General features: G+C 40.1%; 1 protein-coding gene across 1 annotated transcript in view; it reads right to left on the bottom strand.

Annotated features, from left to right (window-relative positions):
• Positions 1-1,842: 1,842 nt before the first annotated feature.
• Positions 1,843-21,244, bottom strand: part of CPXM2 (carboxypeptidase X, M14 family member 2) — a 65,748-nt gene continuing 46,346 nt past the window's right edge. The window contains exons 6-13 of the mRNA XM_041461624.1: positions 20,177-20,265; positions 17,396-17,519; positions 16,283-16,479; positions 15,267-15,446; positions 13,865-14,162; positions 10,134-10,273; positions 9,094-9,193; positions 1,843-4,579 (exon numbers count right to left, since the gene is read on the bottom strand). Of these exons, the coding sequence (XP_041317558.1) occupies positions 4,329-4,579; positions 9,094-9,193; positions 10,134-10,273; positions 13,865-14,162; positions 15,267-15,446; positions 16,283-16,479; positions 17,396-17,519; positions 20,177-20,265 (1,379 nt within the window). The 3' untranslated portion in view covers positions 1,843-4,328. The remainder of the gene's footprint in view (positions 4,580-9,093; positions 9,194-10,133; positions 10,274-13,864; positions 14,163-15,266; positions 15,447-16,282; positions 16,480-17,395; positions 17,520-20,176; positions 20,266-21,244) is intronic.

Here is a 21,244-nt window from a genome sequence, read left to right as displayed (position 1 = left end):
AGCACAGCCAAAAGTGGTCACAAAAGTACCCATGAAATCGAGGGTAAAAAATCACTGATTCTTTCTCCAGGTGTGCAGCTGCTGCAGTAGGAGAGGAAAGGGCTTTGAAAAGTTGTGTCCTCAGGGAGTGGGAAGCAGCAGAGCTTCCCTGGGCTCTGGCTGGAGGTGTGCACAGAGCTGGCCGTCCTGCAGCAGGAGGTGATGCCACCACAATTCAATTTATCTGTGCTTTTACACTTCCCCCTCAGGCTTAGGGTTGCTGCCTGAATTCACTCAGAGCCTGGTGACAAAATAAAAGGTAAAAAAAGCTCCAAACTTGGGCTTTTTCAGACCCACGGCAAAGGCATGGCATGCCAGTTTTTAAAGGTTAACTCGTGGAAGAATTGGTGTGAATCCACTGGTGTTCCGTTTCAAATTCATCTGTGTTTTGGTGTTTCTCACAAAGGTCAAGCACCTGCCACAGTGTGACAAAAGAGACAAGGAAATCTGGCTGGGTCTGTCACTCACTGCTGAAATCCACTTTGGGGACATGTCCCAAATTCTGTGAGAATAATGAGCTGAAGTTAGAGGAAAAAACCACAACTATACGTGGCTAAGAGAAGGGAAAGTGGATGGTGACAGAAGCTGAAAATATGTGACAGCTTAAAATATCCAATGAAAAAAATGTACTTCCTAACTAGCATAGACAATTATTTCAGTCACATTCATTTTCATCAGTGTCTTACCCAAACAAGGTTCAACCTCCTGGGAAAAGCCATACTCAGGCATTCCTAAAACCCTTCTGCTGCCAGTAAATTAAACTTGGATTAGAGATTACCAAACGGCACCACATGTCTACCAACATGTGTAAGCAGATATTGTTTCTGTAGATTCCCAGCCTGACTCACCCATTCCTGGAAGTGTCCAAAGCCAGGCTGGACAGGACTTGGAGCATCCTGGGATCGTGGAAGGTGTCCCTGCCATGGCAGGGGTGGAATGAGATGGAGTTTAAGATCCTCCCAACCCAAACCAGTCTGGGATTTGCAGGTACTGAGAGCTGTTTTTAAGATGTTACTGCACTTGTGGTTATCAGGCTGGATGAGAAAAACCCAGATGATAATGAAACCAATAAAAATGAGCAGCTGGATAACCTGACAGGGATAGTTAAGGAGAAGCCAGGCAGCTCCCACTGTGTTTTATGATTGTCAGGGCTCTGCATGGAAGCAGATGACTGATGGTTGGCATTATCAAGCAGAATGGAATATCTCCTGTTTTAACCTTTCATTTGTTTAACCTTTCCTGTGTGGGTGAGGTTGTGCAGCTGAATTTCTTATTACTTGGAAGGGATTATATTTTTCTCTTTTATATCAGGGATGATCAAGATTTAGCAAAGTTCTCACATAAGAGAACTGCTATAAGGTGTTCAAATGGATCTGTAATTACAAAAGGGCTGAATCCACCCTAAAGTTTTTTTTCTTGGCATCTCTGCAGGGCTGTCTGTCTTCCTACAACACTAAAAGGAAAAGAGATTTAAAGCACAGACTTTAGGAAAAAAAAATTACCTGTTCTAAAGAGGTGGAAAAGGCAGCTAAATAGAAAACACTGGTATCCAGATTTACTGGTTTGTGGCTTGGATGAGTCTGAAGGTAAAATAATGGTGCTGTGTATTTCAAAGGAAAGGAACATTTTAACTGCATAACTACAGCAGTAAATAGAGCACACATCAGTTTGCCATCATTACATACAGGGCAGGCATAAACAGCACAAGATATTCACACATCTGATATTCCTGGTAAAACTCCTTGGAGCCTGAGTGTTTTCCAGTGCTGGACAATCAGAAAATAATTGCACAGACAAGTCCACTTGAGAGCTATTAGGCCATTTATTTAGGAATGCCTGGACTAAAATGGAGTAAGGTCACCTGCATTAGTCCCAGTTCTGCTGTGCCCAAACTCGTGTAAGCACTAGTGACAGCCAGGAAAGAGCACCAAAGCCACTGTCCCCAGCACCTGAGGCCTTCAGCAGTCAGAGTCCATCCAGTCTTAGCCAACAGATGTCCAAGAATTCCCCATCAAATCCATTCCTTCTGATCAAATGAAAAATAATTTCTCATAGGAAGAACCTCGGTTCTGAGAACAACGCACAGGAACCTCAAGGTTTGTAAAGTTAAACTCTCACACCATTCATTATCTCAAGGTAGAAGGACCTCACCTGCCAGGACTAAAGCAGTGCTTTCCACCTCCAATCCCATTTAAATTTGGCTATTTTGTTCCACTTCTGCCAGTGCATTCCAACCACCCACAAAGTTGCCTTTGTGGGACTCCAGAGAGAATCCACCCAAAGATCTCCATTCATAACCCAAAAAAATCTTGTGTGCTCTTGATCTACTATGATGGTAACAAAATCTACATATGCCAGTGAACACAACAAATTTAACTGCAAACAAATTGTCTGCTGTCATTACTCCATATTCCAAAATTATCCCACTTTGTTACCTGCACAAAGACATCATTAATCCTTTCTCAAGAAAAAAAAATATCCCTTCTTGACAAACTGAAGTTATATTTGCTATACAGAAATATATGGCATAGAGGATGCTGTAAGGGTGCAAAGAGGGTGAAATTAGTAAAATATAATTCCACATGATGGAATGATTGGACGAGTTGTTTACTTCTGTTACTTAATTGAAATGATACTGACTTGGAGGCGTTCCATAATTTCAGTCACAGAGAATTAAAAGTGCACTCTTCTGTTTTATTGGAGCCTTTCCTGTTATTTAATGGTATATGCAGAACAAGGAAGGGCTGAAATTGTCTAAGAAATTTAGGAATATGATTATTTACTATGCGAGGGCTCTAGATTATGTTTTTCATTTTTCAGTCTTTTACCATTTATGTGTTTCCTTCATTCCTTGACAAAAAAAAAATAATTAATACAGATGGCACGTGGTATTTTTACAGTAACTTTTCTCCTCATGATTTATTTTTTCCTCAGCTTCAAAGAATCCTATCAAACTGGCAAAAACTGTAAATAGCAATCAAAATGTTTAAAACAGAATTGTATTTGGAAGAGTATGCTGCAGTCTGCAGAGATGTTTATTTAGCCACAGACTGGCTAAAATCATGCAGCTGACTCTATTTTTTTAGGTATAATTTAGGTCATAACATTGAAGCTAATGGAGCAAAGCTGTATTTTCATCAGCTGGCACTTTGCCCTGTGTTGATTCTTTCCTAGATTTGCTCTGCATCTTTCCTGAACCTCAATCTTGTCCTGCTGTACAATTTTACTACTCAAAAGCCAACAATAAAGCACAACTCCTGCTCCCAAAGAGGCATAGGGGCAAAAAAGCAGCAGCAAGAGGAAGAGGCCTGCAGAGGAGCCCAGAACCCCTTGCATGTCACAGAAGACAGTGGCATGAGATGTGCAGGAGCACAAAAAGCACTTCAAGTCAGGCCAAAAATTAAGAAAAAATGGTATCAGAGGGTTTGTGAATTAAGCAGCTCTCAGTGACTAAGCCTCTCCTCTCACACATGACACAAGTGGCTGTATCCTCAGGAAAAGCTTTGTTCAGGTCCTTCTCCCACATCAGGGAAGAAATGCCACACCCCAGTGGTCCTGATCCCAAAACCTTTTGTCAGGTTTAGTTCATGGAATAAAATTGCAGCCTTAAAAAGCCAGAGGAGAAAACACTCCTGGCATTAAACTCTGGCAGCACAAAGCATCCTTAAATCTAAACAACCCAAGCAAGAAAGCAAAGGTGGGTTATTCACTGCAGGCTTTTTTCCTGAAATATAGTGCTTATCAAAAGGGGAACTTTCAGAGAAAGAGAGAAATCCTGACACAAGTTTTAATCACATTAAACAGAAACTGTCGCCTCTCAGCTTTTCCTCCCATATGAGAATAAAACATAAAGAGTGTCAAAACTTTTTTGAGTTGCAAAAATATACCAATTTCATACTTTAGATACATTTTTCAATTTTTCATTCAGAACACTTTTCCTTTATAATTATCTCTTTGTTGTTGTTGTTTTTTATCCTTTCTCTTAAATTTTTAAAGAAAACAGCTTGACAAAGGATTAAACAACCCAACAAACAAAACATTTCATTCCAGCTCAACTCAAAACACCTTCCTCCATTCTCCCTGTCTCTCCCCTCAACCAGGGTCTCCTTTCGGTTCGACTTGAACTCCATTTCTGATTCTTTTCCCACCAAAAATGAGAATCCCCCGAGCATCCATCCAGCTCCACAAACAGAAAGGCCTCGTGCAGAGAAAAAGGCATGAAGAGACGGGCTATGTAACTCTCACTACGACTACAGCCAGGCTGAGAGAAGCAGAGCTGGCGCCGAGCTCTACAGCCGCTGCCACCGCCGCGCCCGCTGCCGCAGCCGGCGCGCCGACAGGCTGAGGGGCTGCTTCCCAAACTTCCTCATGATCTCCTTGATCCTCGCCAGGTTGGTCTTGGAGATGGTGAAGTCGCACTGGGTGGCCCCCATGTCGTAGCCCACCTCGCAGGTCTTGGTGGCGGTGGTGTAGCCCTCGGCCTTGACGCCCACCACGTACTCGCCTGGGTTGAGGAGACGCCAGTAATCCCCGTCAGCTCCTGGTGGGGGAAAAAAGATGGTTTTCAGGATTTTGGTCCTTTCTCCTCGAGGATAGTGGTGTTTATAAAGAATTGCTGAGGTTGGAAAACATCTCTAACACTCTCAAGTCCAACCATCAACCATCACCACCATGTTGACCACCCAACCATGTCCTCATGTGCCATGACTACGGATTTTTAGAACACTTCCAAAGATGGGGACTCCACCACATCCCTGGGCAGTCTGCTCCAGTTTTTTAAAACCCTTCCCATGAAGAAATTTGCATTCAAACCTTTCCTGGGGCAACCTGAGTCCATTAGATGAGGACACAGAATCACATGGGATAAGCTGATTTGGAAGAGACCCACAAGGACCATCGGGTCCAACTCCCAGCCCTGCAGCATCCCCAGGAGAAGTCCTTGGCCATGGGTAAGATGACACCACAGGTAGAACCCTCCACCCTCACACTAGGAGGGTGTCCAAAGGGCTGCCCCCACCACAAATACCCCTTCTCATCCTGCCAACCCTAGAGAAAAACACACCTCAACCATATTTTCCAAATGATGCAAAAAGGCTCCAAACCAGCTGTAGGTTTTTGGCAGTTGGAAAGGCCTGAGGAAAAATCTGGTGATTCCCATGGGGTAGAAAAGACCTTTCCCAAACTAATCCTAACTGAGGGATCCAGAGGGGCCCCAGTGAAATATCCACATCACACAACCATGATCAGACTGCCAGGACACAGATTTTGGTGCTATTTATTAGGAAAAGTGTGTGAATACATAATACCAACTCACTTTCAGGTGTAAGTAAATATTCCCTTCTATTAAGCCTTACGTTGGGGTTTATTACACTGATTTTACTACGAAGTGAATTCACCAGGACATTTAACCACCTGGTTAAATGTAAATGCACAAACCAAGCTCCTGCAATCAACTAAACTACTCATAAAAATGTATTTTAACACCTCGTTGAATTAGGAGTTTTTGGTTTCTTCTTTTTCCCCATGAATGATCTCAGATATACCCATTTTATGTACCCATATGTGCATCAGGATCGTTTTAGGCTTCTTTTAAATATGATTTTAACCACTGAGTATTCTTAGCTGTGAATTGAAAAAGGGGAAAAACTATTACCTAAAATTAGTTTTGCACTCTGTCCTGGAGAAACTCCCTGTGAATGAAAATAAATATTCAAATATGAAATTCCATGTAAAAATAGAAATGGAACATCTCCTGCATGAGGAGGGGTTGGGGTTTTTTAGCACTGATGAGACCTGACAGCCTTACTAACACCAGCCTGGGCTCACTGGCAGTGCAGAGTGGAACAAAAACTGAAGATGATTTGCATAAAAATATTTTATTTGGGGAAGGATCAGGCTGGTCAGCCTCTGCTTAAAGAAACAGTGTTTTAATTTAGGGTTTGGTAAAATAAAAAATCTGTTTGCAAACAGATTAACAGCAAGTGTTAACAAATGGCAATATGGACCCTGATAGTGCAGCCTCTGAGTGTGCCACAATTGTCCCTGATCAGGTGCATTCTTGCATCCCAATATGATCAGGGGGTTTCTAAGTCAACTTGACCACATTTGGGGTGATAATATGAACACATTTTCTGTTCCTCATGACTCGGGCGTTTTTAGGAAAGGCTCTAAGACAGGCTCTTTATTCAGTTCTCCCTCACCACTGGGTCTGTTGGAAGCTGAACAAAAGGCCAAACCACAAATCTGCCCAAATTCCTCATATTTATCCCCAAGGGCTCATTTTTAGCTGTAAATGCTCTGGCAATACCCCGGGGCAGGCAGAGGGCTCTGGATCCCCCGTGTGTGATCACATCCCTGCTCCCAGCCTGGCTTTAGCCCCAGGACTGCAAACCTGACCCACATTTTCCTGACATATTTAGCAGTCAGTTCATCACAACCCCACACAGGGCCAGGAATAAACCTACACATTCACACCCCACTGGGAATTTATTGCAAAGCTGGGCATTAAGCCTTCAGCAGGATGCACTTTTCCTGCTTTCCATTTAGAAGCAAGCAGACAGGAGTATTTCTGTCAGCTGTCAGTGCCCAGAATTTAATACCAGGCTAAAAGGTTGGGGTTTTTTTGAAAATCAGATTAAATCCAGTAAAAAAAAAATATTTCAGAACAGATGGCAAAGAGAAACACAATTAAAAACACAGATAAATTTAGTAAATAATAGGTTTGCTGAAATAATAGGTTCCAGTGGGAGCAGGCTGGAGGCAGACTGCATCCATACCCACCTACTGGGGCTAGAAAAGGATTGCCATGTCTGCTTAGATAAAATAACAGTGCATTACAGGACAAAGATAGCATTGCTATGAATTTAATATGTCAGACTACTCCATAAATTCTGCAATTAAATGTCCTTTGAGCCTGATAGGACAGACCTTAGTTACAATTAAGCAATTGTAAAAGTGCAAAAGCAATTTTTACATTTAAATGTGCCAAACGGCACTGACTTAAATACATTATAAAAATCTTTCTAATGCTTTTTTTTTATCAACAAAAGACTCTCCAGGAAACCTGGCCATAGTGCTGCAAACCCAAAGCATGTAACAACTTAAACTCAAATTTTCTGTATGGACCAGGAAGCCAGGAGTGAGGCTGGAGAGTTGTAATACCAGAATTATGCTTAGCTTGGACTAATTAAATAAATATTTAATATAGAGATATATTTAATATATTAAATATTACTAAATGTTACTTCAAAGTCCTTGGGTTTTAGTACATAAAGTAAACTGAAAACACTGCGAACTTACCAAGATATTAATAAAAATTTCTCTGGACACTGTGTGAAATTAAATTAATTACACCTTAATTCAAAAACCACACAGAAGTACCTATCTTTGAAGTCTGGTTGTGACACAGAAGTGTTTCACCAGGAAGAAACTGCACACTTCTCCATCAATATTCATTTTGTCATTTCACAAATTATAGGAAGCAACCCCCAAAACTGCCTTGACACCATGGATGAGGAAAGGTGCATTTGTTCACCCAAGTGAACTCTTTTTGCAGAGGTTTTCTCACAGAGTCCAGCCCAAATCTGACTGTAACAACATGGAATCACTCAGACTTAATCAATAGTTACATCTGCATTGAGGGAAAATGGAATAATTCCCCACAAAGCTCTTGCTCTTGGAATCAATGCCTTCAATTAGCCCATTATTGGTGTTAGCTGAATGTCAGCATCCCTCTCCTTCCATCAGGGATATTGTATCCAGCAGAAAGCCAAACCAATCTGCTTTTATTTCAGTCCACAGGAAGAAGCAAAGGAATTTTCTCAAACCTTTAAATGTTATTACAGGGCTTTTACAGGCAACTTCTGTCTGGCTCTGCGGGGCAGCTGACCACGTTAATGCAGCAGTGGAACAGCAGAGCTCTGCTCACTTGAAACAAAACTTTTGTGAATAGAGATTCTGGCCATAATTCTTCTCCTGCTTGGCCTATTTTTACATCAAGGCAACTCAGAGGTTTAAATGGGCACATTTTTCATTTTAAAAGGTATAAATGACAGAAGACTGCTGACAATTTGCCTTCTTTCTCTGGAGTTATACATGTCATTTTAGCTTTTTGGCTCCAGCATAAATCCTCTAGTTTCAGGGACTAATGAGACATGTATTGTTATCTGAATAATATGAAACAAGATAGAACCTTTATGTTCCCATCTCCACAGTGATTCCAGAGTGTGAGCTTAAACGTCTCATTAAAAAGAAAAATTAACGGGAATGAAATAAGTACTTTTATTTTTATTAACAAGTGCAGATGGCCTTGAGCCATAGAGGCTCAGCAATAAGTCAACATGTAAATAGCTGCAAGATTCCCTGAGTGCTACAAGGTGGATTTTGGGATCTTGCACATTTATTGCACTTTATTTTTTTTTCACATGACAATCCAGAGTACAGAGAGCTGTAGATTAATCACTTATTGCATTAACTCAGAGCAGTACATTAATTTTGTTAACAGAGTAATACAACCCACACTTTATGACAGACTTTCAGCACTGCCAAGGCTTCCAAGACAGGAAAAAACAGCTGATTACTTTAATTCCCACTGTCATTTCCCAGTGGTCCCATTTTGAAATATTTAAGGCAGAATCATTATTGCCTAATTAAGTATCTGTCATTCAATGCTTTCTTTTCATTTTTTCACAATGGAGACACAGTAGCACTGAAATTAATTATAAACTAAGTTACATATTCCAAGATTCATTATTGGCTCAGATCACCTCTTGTGGCAAACATTAAAGATTTGGAAGTCACAAAGCTCTATGATATTCCATGGCCTGAAATCAGTTTATGTGTCCAAATCTTCCTCACTCTGTACCTCAGTGGCAAAGCACATGTAAGTGGCAGCAAATGAAGAGCACAGAACACCAGTAAAGAGATAAAACCCCATAAAATCAGCATTCAAAACACATGTGGATGTGGTACTTAGGAGCATGGTTCAGTGGGTTTGTTTTTAAACCACAAATCTGTTCTTTTGCACTGATGTTTTGTATTTTTTTTTTTTTTCACCTGTGCGAATGTCATGGTTAACGCCTTCCACTGAAATAACAGCATTTGGGATTCCCTTTCCATGCACATCTTTCACAATGCCTTTGATGCCACGATGGACCTGGGAAGAGAATAAAAAAAACAAGTAAATATTGCACAGCAAAGAACAGTAGTATTCCTACAAATCTTTAATTCCATAAGTGAATTCTTTAATTATATTCCTGCTTTATGGCTCAAAAAATTGTGGAACATCATTATTAAGCCTGTAGCAGCCTTTCAGGCATTAACTTGTGAATCAGTTTGTGAATTTTGTTAGGATTCCTGAGGCAACAAATTCAAGATACAAATAAAAATAACAGATGAAGCAGCAGACACAATATTGGGGTCTTTTTCCAGCAGCCCTTCCTGGCAAGCTCAGCACCCACATCACATTTTCAGAAGCTTCACTGCTTTATTCCCTGAAGTCAAAGCAGCCTGGCTGAAGTGCTGTGTCTATCAAAAATACCGATAACCACATAATTAGTCATGCAAGAAAAACAGTAGGCGTTGGAACCCTAGTTGCTAAGAATTTTAGACTCTCTGTACTATGAGGCACTGACCCCCAAAAAACCACTACATTTAACCTAAAACCATAAAAAAATCCAAAATTAAATAATAAAACTAAAATTATAAGCATGTAGTTCAAATAAAAGTGTATAATATTACACAATAGAAAACTTAAAGTTTTGGAATATAATTATATATATAAAATAAAAATTTTAAAACAGAAAGTAATCCTTCTTCTTTACCTTCTTCGTCACCTTCTTCTTCATAAATTTAAGTAGTATTATATAATTAAATAAAAAAGTCCACATTACAAAACACAATTAATTAAGTTAAAAAAACCTTAAGTATCATTTCTTAATTAGACAATTTATCCTTAAAAAACCTTATAAAAAAAACACAACTCCATTTTTAAGTTGAATAATAAAATACTATAAAACCCAAGAATTTATAAAACTGTAATATGAATAAAAACTAATAAATATCTAAATCGAAACAAAAAAAAAGAAGGTGAATACCTGTTCCATAAAAACAATCAGGGACTCTCGGTTGTTTTCCCACTCCTCTGGCAGCTCGCTCTCGTGGGGGTATTTGTCACAGCCAACATAGATGGAGAGCTCAAAGCAGTTCGTGTGCAGGTAGCTGAAGTCATTGATGCCTGCCAATATTTGGGGAAAAGGGAACAACTTCATGGCCTTTTTAATCTATTTTTAATCTATTTTTTTAATCTATTTTTTTTAATCTACTGATCAGATCTGAGTTTTTACACAAATTAATGTACCTTCTGTAAACATAAGTTGGGTATTCATCCAGCTGGCTTAGCCCGCAGATTTGGAAGGGCAAAAAGTTTTTAGAAATGCCAAATGTTTTGTAACAGCAGAGTGCTCAAGACCAGGTTGGACAGGTGTCCTGGGTCAGCTCCTGCTCTCACTCTGGCAGTGTTGTTCTGTATTACTGCATTTTAAATTTTATTTTTATTTTCTTCCCTAGTAAAGAACTATTATTCTTGCTCCCATTGTTTTGCCTGAGAGCACCTTAGTTTCAAAATTATAATAATTCAGAGGGAGGGGGTTTACATTTTCAATTTCAGGGGAGGCTCCTGCCTTCCTTAGCAGACACCTGTCTTCTCAAACCAAGACAACAGGGCTTGGAGCAATCTGGGATTGTGAAAAGTTGCTCCACGCAGGGGTGGAACTCCATGGGCTTTAAGGAGCCTTCCAACCCAAACCCTTCTGGAAATCTATTGATGTAGAACCAGGAGAAAGGTCTCTCTCTACAAGAAAAAATTGTGCTTTTTTAAGAAAGCACTAAACATTCCTAATCCTGGACATTACCCACAGAGCAGCTCTCCTTTATGGCTGCCCTGAGTGGAAATTGAATTGTCTGTGTTGGGTTGCTGGGAGGTGCAGTTTTTTACCCAATTCACAGAATTCCCATTTGACAGAACCCTCAATGCCAGGACACAGAGCTATGTGCTCACAGGGGTTGTTATGTAAAAGTGATTTATCAGAGCAGTTGGTGAAATAGTTCCTCAGTCTGTTTTCCTCCCTGAGTAATCTAACAGATAGAAAAGCCAGAAAAATCAAGGCAGTAATAATTCTTTTATGTTACATATGGTGTCTGTAGTTTGTAAGAAATGAAAGAGTCTCTTTTCTCCCTGTCACAGTGCTGCAGAAGACTGCGATCTGCACTGTTGCTCTGCAATAGGGATCTCCACCAGAAATATATCCTAATCAAGCCCCAGGAACCTCAGTGCCTCCAGTCTCTGAGGAGCTGCAGTTTAATTCTGCATTTCAGAGACCACTGTAACCTTTGCAAAGGTCAGGAGCACTAAGGAGGGCTGTCTTTACATACAGAGCTCGAGCATTTCCATCCTCCAGGTTTCTCTCCTGTTTCTCACCATTATTTTTCCTCCTTACTAATTCTCCACTCACACAGATAATGAGATACAGAACATGAACACTAGAGGAAGAAATTCTATGAGCTTCATTTTGTGTTCAGCCTGCACTTTGAACAAGAATATATTTTAAAAAACTGTTTGTTAATGATCATTAATTGTTATGTTTTAAATAGCAAAGATTAGCAGGAGTTGCATTCACCGAGTGCTTCTGACCAAGAAGAGTTAAACCAAAATCCCTGTTCCTGTCCAATTAGCACGGAGCAGTAGTCAAGTATTTAATGAGCCCTCAGTGCCTTCTGGAAGCAGAGCAGGAGGATTATATAATACAGATGTTAAACTTTTCACTTTTGTTGATGGGGGAAACCTAAACATCAGCCAGTGGCATATGCTACTCTGCATAAATGTTCTTCCCCTCCACTTGAGAAACAGCCACAATTATTTTCCCCTCACATACTGTATAACATTCTGATTAATCTGCTGTGAAATGTTTTGCCATACACACTAATTGCTCAGTTTTAATACATGCATTTAAGAAAGTGGCTTTGCGTTGCCAAGAGTGACTCTTTCCTAGTGCCTGAACATGCAAATCCAGCCTCAAAAACACGGGAAATAAAATTAAATTAATCCCTTTTTTGCTTCTGTGCAGTTCATCCAGTGCAGAAACTTTACATGTAAAATTGCTGGAGAACTTGCATTCACTGCAGTCAAAATAATGTGCAGGAAATATCATGGCTGGGTTTTAAAGGCATGAGGACTGAAATGAAATTAGAAAAATCCCATTTAAATTTTCCCATGGCATAAGCAGTGAAAAGTTTCTGTGCAGGACCACTGCAAGGAAGCAGATGGATGAGGAGGGGGCAGTTTCAAGGTGTGGTACAATGAGGAGATGCCACCCACACAAAAGGATGGGTGGGAGAGCTTCTGCAAGCACTTTGATGGAGGTCTTACCATCACGTAACAGAGCAGGACATAAATCATAAGTAAAACATCATCAAGAAATAAAGCAAATCAGATGAAATAAATCCAAAATGTAATTGGTCCTAAGAAATCAGGGTAATATTCAGCATCTATATTGTCCATCTTTACTAATGGAACTCAGTGTGACAGCTATTAGTGACAAGGCCAGTGTCATATTTTCTGAATTGATTCATAATGATGTTTCTTGTAGCACTTAGGAAAATTAAATTCATAAATTAGATAATTAAGTGGTCAAGTTAGCTCTCAGAGAATGCTTTAGAATCTGCAGAAATGCACGGGAATGTACTGTCAGACCTAAGAGTTCAAGGTTTCCCCCCAAACTCACCCAACACTTTTTAACCTCCTGAAAAAATATTTGAAAAGCTAATTCTCGACTGTAGCCTTTAAAAGCTGGCCAGCACTAACTCCACATGGGCCAACATCAAAGCCATAAAAGCCAGGTCCAAAATCCCAAAATGTTTATGCAGTGGAAGTACCTGCAAATTCCAAACATGAGCCAGGTTCAGCTAAACCTGGGTTTCAGAGACACTGACCTGCATCTGTTTGCCATTAGTGCTGTTCCTGTTGTCAGCCCACTGGTGGCAGATGCCTGTCTCCTTTCCTAATTTCAGGAAATATGTTGCTTGACTGATGCACTTAGAAAAACACAAGGATTTTGAGCAAAGGCAAATGTGCCTAATGCTGTTAAAAATGGGCTTCTAATTGGTCTTTGCTGGAAATCGAGGTTTTGGCCACACCACAGGCCATGGCTTCCCCTCTGTGCTGCTTAATAGGGTGACAGGCTTGGGTGTGTGGAGATTGATCCAGGCTGTGGTTTATCCTGGCAGCAGGAATAACTGAGGAGCCCATGCAAAATTTAAGTGTAAGGACATCCAGGTGTTCTAGAAACAGGAGAGTAGCAGGGAAACAGTAGCTTTTTGTGGCACTTCATTGCAGCTCCCAGTGAATGTGAGTGAGGGCTGATCTGAGGCTGAGTTCAGTCAGCAGGAGGCTGCAATCTGGATTTCCTTATCTGAGAGCCACTGGAATCTCTCCTTGAAGCCCCTGCTTCAGCTCTGACACTGGCTGTGGTGCTTGGCAGCAGTTTTCTTCTTGTCAGCTTGTGTGGGGGTTTGGGCTGGGTTGGTTTCTTCCTGACAAACTATCTTGAGTGCACAGGGTTCTTAAAGCTAATGTTCTACATGTGCATTTTTGGAAAACTTGGCTGCAAAAGAAGCAGTCACTGGGTATTAATGACAGTAATGACATCTGGAAATATTTCTCTTAGAACACACCACCATTTTACCACCATTGCTGCTGCAACGTACACCAGGCAGCGCTGGCTTTCCCCTAATTAGCAAGGTAACACTAATTGGAGCTTCTACCACTTACTTCCAGCCACGGTGTGCCACGAGGCTCCGTTCACAGTGCCATCCTCCTTCTGGAAGTCCTCAGTGTGGCAGGCTCTCCTCCTGGCATCCGTCATCAGGCGGTGCGTGGAGGCGTAGGAATAGGCCAGCCAGCGGAACACGTGGTCGTCCGGGGTGGGCGTGTAATCCTGGGTTTTCCACATGGACCTCACCATGTCGTAGGGATAGGCCACCACCAGCTCTCCCCCCTGCAAGTTGCCACCCAGCACAAAAGGGATTTTTTCCATCCAGGCGATGATTGCCCGCGTCTCCACTGCCACCTGGGAGGAGAAGTGACAGCAGATCTGGGTCAGCGTGGAAATCTGATTGTGCTGCTTCAAAGGGAGAGCAGGCTCAGGAGTTCCTGAGCATGAGGGGCAAGGAGAAGGCCTTCTTTAAATTATGGTGCTTGTCAGCCATCTCTGGGAGGTCACAGACAGCCTGTAAGAACTAACAAAACCTTCACATCAGCAATTTACGGAACAGGAACATCTATGTGGAGTGAGCCAAGAGCAGGAACTGACAGAGGTATCAGGTAGTGACATTGCTTCCCCTCTCTGTTTACAAAATAAGGGATTGTAAATATAGAAATAAAGGACATAAATTAAAACACAGGAAGTTTCAACTCAAACTTTTCCATGAGGCTGGCAGAGCACTGGAACAGCTGCTCAGGGAGGTCATGGAGTCTCCCTCTCTGGAAACATTCCAAACTCACTGCATGTGTTCCTGTGTCTCCTGCTCCAGGTGACCCTGCCTTGGATTGATCTCCAGAGGCCCCTTTAAACTGTAACTAATCCATGATTGCGTGATTTTAAAGTATTAAAAACTGCCACAGTGAAGTTGCTATTAATAGCTGTCATTATAATTCAAAGGTCAGGCCAAAATAAGTTAAATTTCTGGCACTACAATCCAATAAACAACTTTAACAGAAGGCACAGCACTGGGTTTGCATATGCCTGATGATTCAAGGTAAGAATATATTTCAAGTAAGAAAATCCCAGGACAAATCTGTGAGTGAGTTTTCGAAGAGCTCATCTGTGCCACAAAACTTGGGAGAAGCCATCTCCACATGGCTGAGCTCATGCTGTGCTTCTCCTTGTCTACCTTGCTGCCTAAAATTTGGGTTTTGGGTTCTCCAGGTTCTTGCAATAGCTGATGGAAAAGAAAATCCTCTAGGAAACAGTTTCTTCCTCAAGACCTGCCTCTAAATCCTAGGGGGGAATGGTGCTTTTGTGGTGCATTTTTATTTCCACTGACATAAAGGGAATTATTGACTTAGACCAGGTGTGGAACTTCACTCCCAGGTTATTCATTTCTTGAGAAATGTAAATCTTGCTCTCTCAGCACATCCCAGCCTTTGTGTCCCCTCTCCTGGCCTTACTCACAGTAGCATTTTCGGACAGGTACCAGTCAGGGATCGGGATGTGATGGTTTGGAACTTTTCTTTTACTCTTCTTCTGATCTTCTGACTCCCAGAGCAGAGAGTTTAGGTCAGGGAAGTTATTGTTGATGTCAATGCCGTCCTGAGTCCATCGTCCTAGAGACCAGCCCCCAAGTTCTGAACCCTTAAATTAAAAAAAAAAAGAAAGAAAAAGAAAGAAAATTAAAAATTAATTTTCATTCAGAATCCAGAATCCTGGATTCACAGAAACCTGTGAACCCCTTCAGAATGTTTGGGAATGTGCCAGAGGTAATTCTGTAGAAAGAAATGAAAGATTAATTATTTAATTAACTGAATTAAACCACTGGCTCTTTAAAAAAAAATTGCATGAAATCTTGAATGAAGTGAAGGAAAACCCATGAAAATTTACTTGAGGTTAGCCAAAACATATCTCTCAATGGAGACAGCAGACATTCCCTCCCATGACTATGATTTTGACTTTCCTGTTCCAGTCTCCTGCAGACTGCTCTGGAAGATTTTCCAGTGCATTTGACCAGCCCCTACAATTTTTCCTGGTGTCTGTCTTCATCCAGACTGAATTATTATGATGCCCAACACATCATGCTCTCCTTAAAGGCACACTATAAAATTTCAGCTGTGGAGGAATGCAAATTTTCACGTGCTGAGCTTGGTTTCTCATGAGAAACGGATTGCATGGATTTTCCATTTTCCATAATGGTGTTCCCATGGCTCTGCACACCTCAGGATGGTTTGCTCTGGCAGTCTTTGTGACCCTCCTTTCATGAACATTTTCCTGTTAGCCAACATCACATCAAATACTGTTTCTTTCAGCTTTTTCCCAAGATGGTTTATGTTTACTTTGATGTGCCCATCTTTTAATTTTTAAATTTTGATTGCTCGCAAAACGCGATCTTTGAAGAAAATAAAGACAAGAGGAGCATTTTTGGTTCATCTACTGGAAAGAAAAGAATTCCTTGATGTGTTCATCATCCTAATTACCGCTTTGTAGGCCTTGTCATATCCATCAGGGTTCACTGAGGGCAGCAGGTGGATTCTGGTGTCCTGGATGAGATGCACAATGCGTGGGTTCCCAGCCAGGTATTCCTGGCACATGAACTGCATTAGCAGAAGGATTAGCTCTCGTCCAAGCACTTCATTCCCATGAGCTCCTGCAATGTAGTGGAATTCTGGCTCCCCTGTAGGGAAAAAAACCACAGAGCAGAATTGTAGTCAGAGCAGCAAATCAAATCTCTGTCAAATGGCATTGATGTCAATCAGCAGCATTTCACTTAAGGAGTGAGGAGAAATGTCTCAGCTGCACAGATGAGAGGTGAAAATGTCACTTTGGAGAAATAAATTGCTTTTTGTTGCTATTTTAGAACTGGCTTATGTATTAGTGATATCTAAAGCCACTGTGTAAAACGTTTAAAACCCATATTTAATTAAACAGACCTTTAATTATACTCACAACTTCAGCATGTTATAGGTATATTTTTAACAGTTTTGAAGGTCTAAAAGTCCCATGAAAAACACTTTGCTAGAAGAGAATTTTCCTAACAACCAATCTAAACACATTATCAGGGTATTCATGGATACAGCAAAGCACAAAATTCCTTTATTCCAACTGCTGTCCCAGGCACTATCACAGTGAGAAGGACCAAAGACTGAATGAGTTTCTATGCTGAAGAATTATATCATGGTAGGAAATTGAACCCCAGACCTCATGAGTAAAAAATTATTTGGAGATTTGACCTGTCCCTGCCTGCAATGCACTCACCCCACACAAAAAAGGTAAATTTCTATCCAAAGCTACATCAATCCCATAACTAAAATCCATCCCCCAGTATTAAAGTTCACTTTATTTTATTACTGTGAAGAATGATCATTAAAGACTTTGATCCCACATTCAAAATGTCCTCTATTTGTGCTCACTCTCCCCTTCCCAATTTAGAAATACAGCACTGAGGTTCCTCCCACATACATTTGAAATCTTTGCTGCCATGAATATAATTCCATCAGTGATAATTAGTGCAGATATGGAAAAAGAGGAGGGGGAAAAAAGCCAAATCCCAACACCCCTTCAACAGATTTAGCTAAGATTAAAATCCTAACCAACTTCGTGTTCTCCTGGGTTGTCAGAAATCTCAACTGCATACAGCTTCAGTCCTTGGTTGCTTTTTCCAATATTGTAAATTCTTGTTATATTTGGGCACATTTTATTCACAGTTTTCATCAGCTGCCAACAAAAAAAAAGAAGAATATATTTAGACAATGCAGCATCAAAATAGATCCACAATGAATTGGTTCATTCTAAACTGGATGGCACCAACTCTTCATTTGCTTCTCTGATTACTTTTTAGTTGTAAAAACTTTATGTTTAGTTCATGAATTTATAGCTCTGCTATCTCATTTTTAAAACATTATGCTATGGAGAGTAATTAAATAACGGAGAGTGATTAAAACAACCACACTCTGTGAGGCACTGCAAGATAAGGGACTTGAGGTGACCCAGGGTGTCAGTGCACAGAAATGTATTTATTTTGCAGGTTGCCACATTTCAATAGAAATATGAATTTTCCCACTCTGCCAGCGAGCAGAGATATTGCATTAAAAGCAGTTCTATTTTAGCTAAAGGCTAAACCCCTACTGTATAAATAATGTTAGTGACTCAGACCTGTGTTTACTAATTTCTCTCCTCACACCTTCTGCAAATTGAAGCAAACTGAGCTGGCTGATGTTTCCCTGCATCCATGCAGCTCCACAAGCTGAGGAATGGGGAATGTGAGCCTTTGTCTCAGGGCTCCTCTGAAACTCCTGACTCTGAAACTTCCACGTGCAGAATTTCCTGACCTGCCTGGCACTCCAGTGCTCACAGGATACCAGGAACATCAATTTAGAAAAGTGGTTGAAAGTATGGAAATGCTCATTAATAGTGAGAAAAATGCCCAGAACCAAGTTCAAAGTCCATTACATTCAGTGGAAATATTTGTATTGGCCTCAGCAAACTCCCCATCATGTCTTTAATTGCAAACATGTGATTATTTTCGGAGTCAAAGAACTTTTCCTGCATTAGAGCCTTTGTAGTAACATTTACTGTGACTCTTTGGTAACATGTAATGCAGTGGTGTTAATGGAATAAAATGCTGAAAATCAACACATTTCATATTTGATCTTCTCATTCCCATTTCCTACAAATGGCACAATATTTCACCTATGATCTGGGTTTGTTGTCTCAAAGACAAGGTTGTACTCAAATATCCACATCAAACATGTAGCAGCTTCCTGTACCACATGAGTATATACAAATACATACATAGCAATGAACAAATATAAAATATTTTGGGCTGTGAAACAATCCTGCACACAAAACACAGTGAGGGCTCCCATTGACTGGAAGAAGAATATTGAATGCTCTTTTACAAGGAGAAAACTGGAGCTGCACATTTCATCTTCCTAACCAGAGAGTTCTATTAAAATAACCTGACACTGAGAAAATCCCTCCCTCTCACAAATACTTGACTTATGGCAACGAAATGTGATGCTTCCAAAACATGGCCCAGGGAACACCATCTCCTCCTCCTTCAGTATTGACAATAAATAAAAGAACAGCATTTTTCTAAGATGGTTTGTGGTGAAGTAGCCATGAAAAGTGAAAATAATGCATATTTTGGGGGTTGGGGATGTATTTGATTGTTGTTTTTGTTTGGTTGTTTCTTTTTAATAAGAAGTTTACTGTGAAAGTTATTATTCTACATTGCACTGAAGTTTTGAGAATAGTTTTGGGAATATAAGACTGGTTGCAATGCAACCCATAATATTCTGCCCATCAGCAATTAAAATCCAATTGGCTCTAAAAAATTAACTGTTTTGACACAGAAGAAAACAGAAATTGGGAGAGCACACAGTTCACAATGCTCAACCACAGTCACAGATTTTGCATTTGTATGAAGAGTGCAAAAACATTCTGGTTTAAAGCTGTGTTTTTTTTCCCCAAGATATTTCTAACCTGACCAACCTGTCTTTCTGCAATGACAACATAAATACATTTTATTTTATTGTTCCTGACAGTAATTATGCCAATTGAGTTCCTACTCGTCTAATCCTTGTGCTAAGAAATATAGGCCATGAAATCTCTACCAAAATAAACGTGTGACTCAGTACACAATTGCTCAATAAAACCCAGTGGTGATTCATGCAGTATAAATACACTGAAAATCCAGCACACAGCAAGTGATTCACACACATCAAGTCCAAACATATTATCTTTATATTTGAAGAGAAAGTAGGCAGAAATATTTCTTCAGGACAAACCCACACTTGTGTCTGTGGTGATATGAAGCAAGATTAAAAACAATAACAAAACCAAGAACTTGTCTGAAGTTACAGGAACAAAATTAACAATGCTGGTAGGTTTAAAATTATACTAGCAGAGGTTTTTTCCTGGTGTTTCTGGTGAATTTTTGCTGATTTTCACAACTGTGAATATGGAATTGGACTCTAGAGTTTATTCTGATTATTCAAACTCACAGAAACAGATGAGAAAACTGATGGCTAAATCAGAGTCAAATCTAGAAGGAGAAATCACTGTGTCATTCACCACTCAAATACATATGGAAGAAAAAGAGTGGCACATTATATGAAAATACTTCCTCTGCCACAGAGTGTCACCTCTTCCAGGTTAATTTATGTACAAATTAAGACTTTGGGACTTTATTGGACTGCTTCTTTTAATAGATGAAACCAGAGAAAATATTTTAAAACCATATTGCAGACAGAGTTTAATAATATTTTTAAATGAAAGTAATATTTTAATTTTTGTGGAATTCAGATTCCACAGGGCTGAAAAGCCTACACCCATCCACCCTCCATCATACACCATCCTTCTTTGCCTACCTGCCTCATTTCCTTGTAGTTGTGATGCTTAAAGTCCAGATTATCAGTGGTTGTCATTTCATTTCTTCTGTGGTAATAATTGTTTGGGTCTGAGAAAAGAAAAAAAGGAGTTTACTCATGCTTAGGCATTTCAAATATAGAAGTGCCTTTGGCACAATGCATGTAAGAAATGTGGAAATCTGAATTCCACTGTCCTGTGTGTATCTAAAACAGGTTTCAAAAACAAAACTCAGAGAAACAACTAATTTGAAATCTTCCTAATTGCTGCACAATCAATTCATAGAGATCTAAACAAAAGCAAGGAGGCACCAGCTTTCCAGACAGCTCCTCTGCACAAAAAACCTAAACTTCAACAGAAAAGCAGAAGGGCAGCCTTAGGCTGCAGAGGAGGGAAAAAGTCATTGGGAAATGATGAGTCAGATACAAGATAAAAGAGTGGAAGAAAAATCAAATCAGAGGAAAAAGCCACAGTAAATGCTTTGTGTCCACTTGATTAATTTACTAGTGCAAGGAATTTTAGTTTTCCTGATGAGTATTTTCCAAGTCCATGCACTGATTGCAAAACATGGAAAGGAATAATTTGGCATATTAAGCATTCCTAATTATCTTCCAAAAGAGTTCCTGTAGAAGTCCGAGGTGTTTGTTACTAAAAATTTACATATTCACTTATTTATGGATATTATTTATAGTTTGTTCATTTTGAAGTATCAAAGGAGGATATGTGGTTAGAAAATAATCTTTTGTCTCCTTGACATTTCAGGCCCTTCACCTGGAAAAAAATCCCAAAAACAAACAGGCCAAGACTGTTATGGCTCAGCTTTGGAGTTCCTGATAAATGTGCTCCTAGCCTAATCTATTATGATGTATTTTCAGAGACAAACAAGTCTATTTGGAAAACATCAGACACATTCCTTAACTTGCCACATCTGGGATGTCTGGAATTTTGAGTAATCATTTGTCAAGCCAGTGGCTGTCAGGCCTGTATGAAAAATTGTTTCCCTTCACACAAAATCATCTTCATTGGTTTCCAATTATTAGAGGAAAAGTGAAATATGAAAAAGCCTAAAT

Source organism: Pyrgilauda ruficollis, unplaced genomic scaffold (genome assembly GCF_017590135.1).
Source record: "Pyrgilauda ruficollis isolate IOZ18807 unplaced genomic scaffold, ASM1759013v1 scaffold15, whole genome shotgun sequence".
NCBI classification, from domain to species: domain Eukaryota; kingdom Metazoa; phylum Chordata; class Aves; order Passeriformes; family Passeridae; genus Pyrgilauda; species Pyrgilauda ruficollis.
The sequence above is the reverse complement of the archived record's forward strand: the minus strand, read 5'-3'. Positions and strand labels throughout refer to the sequence as shown.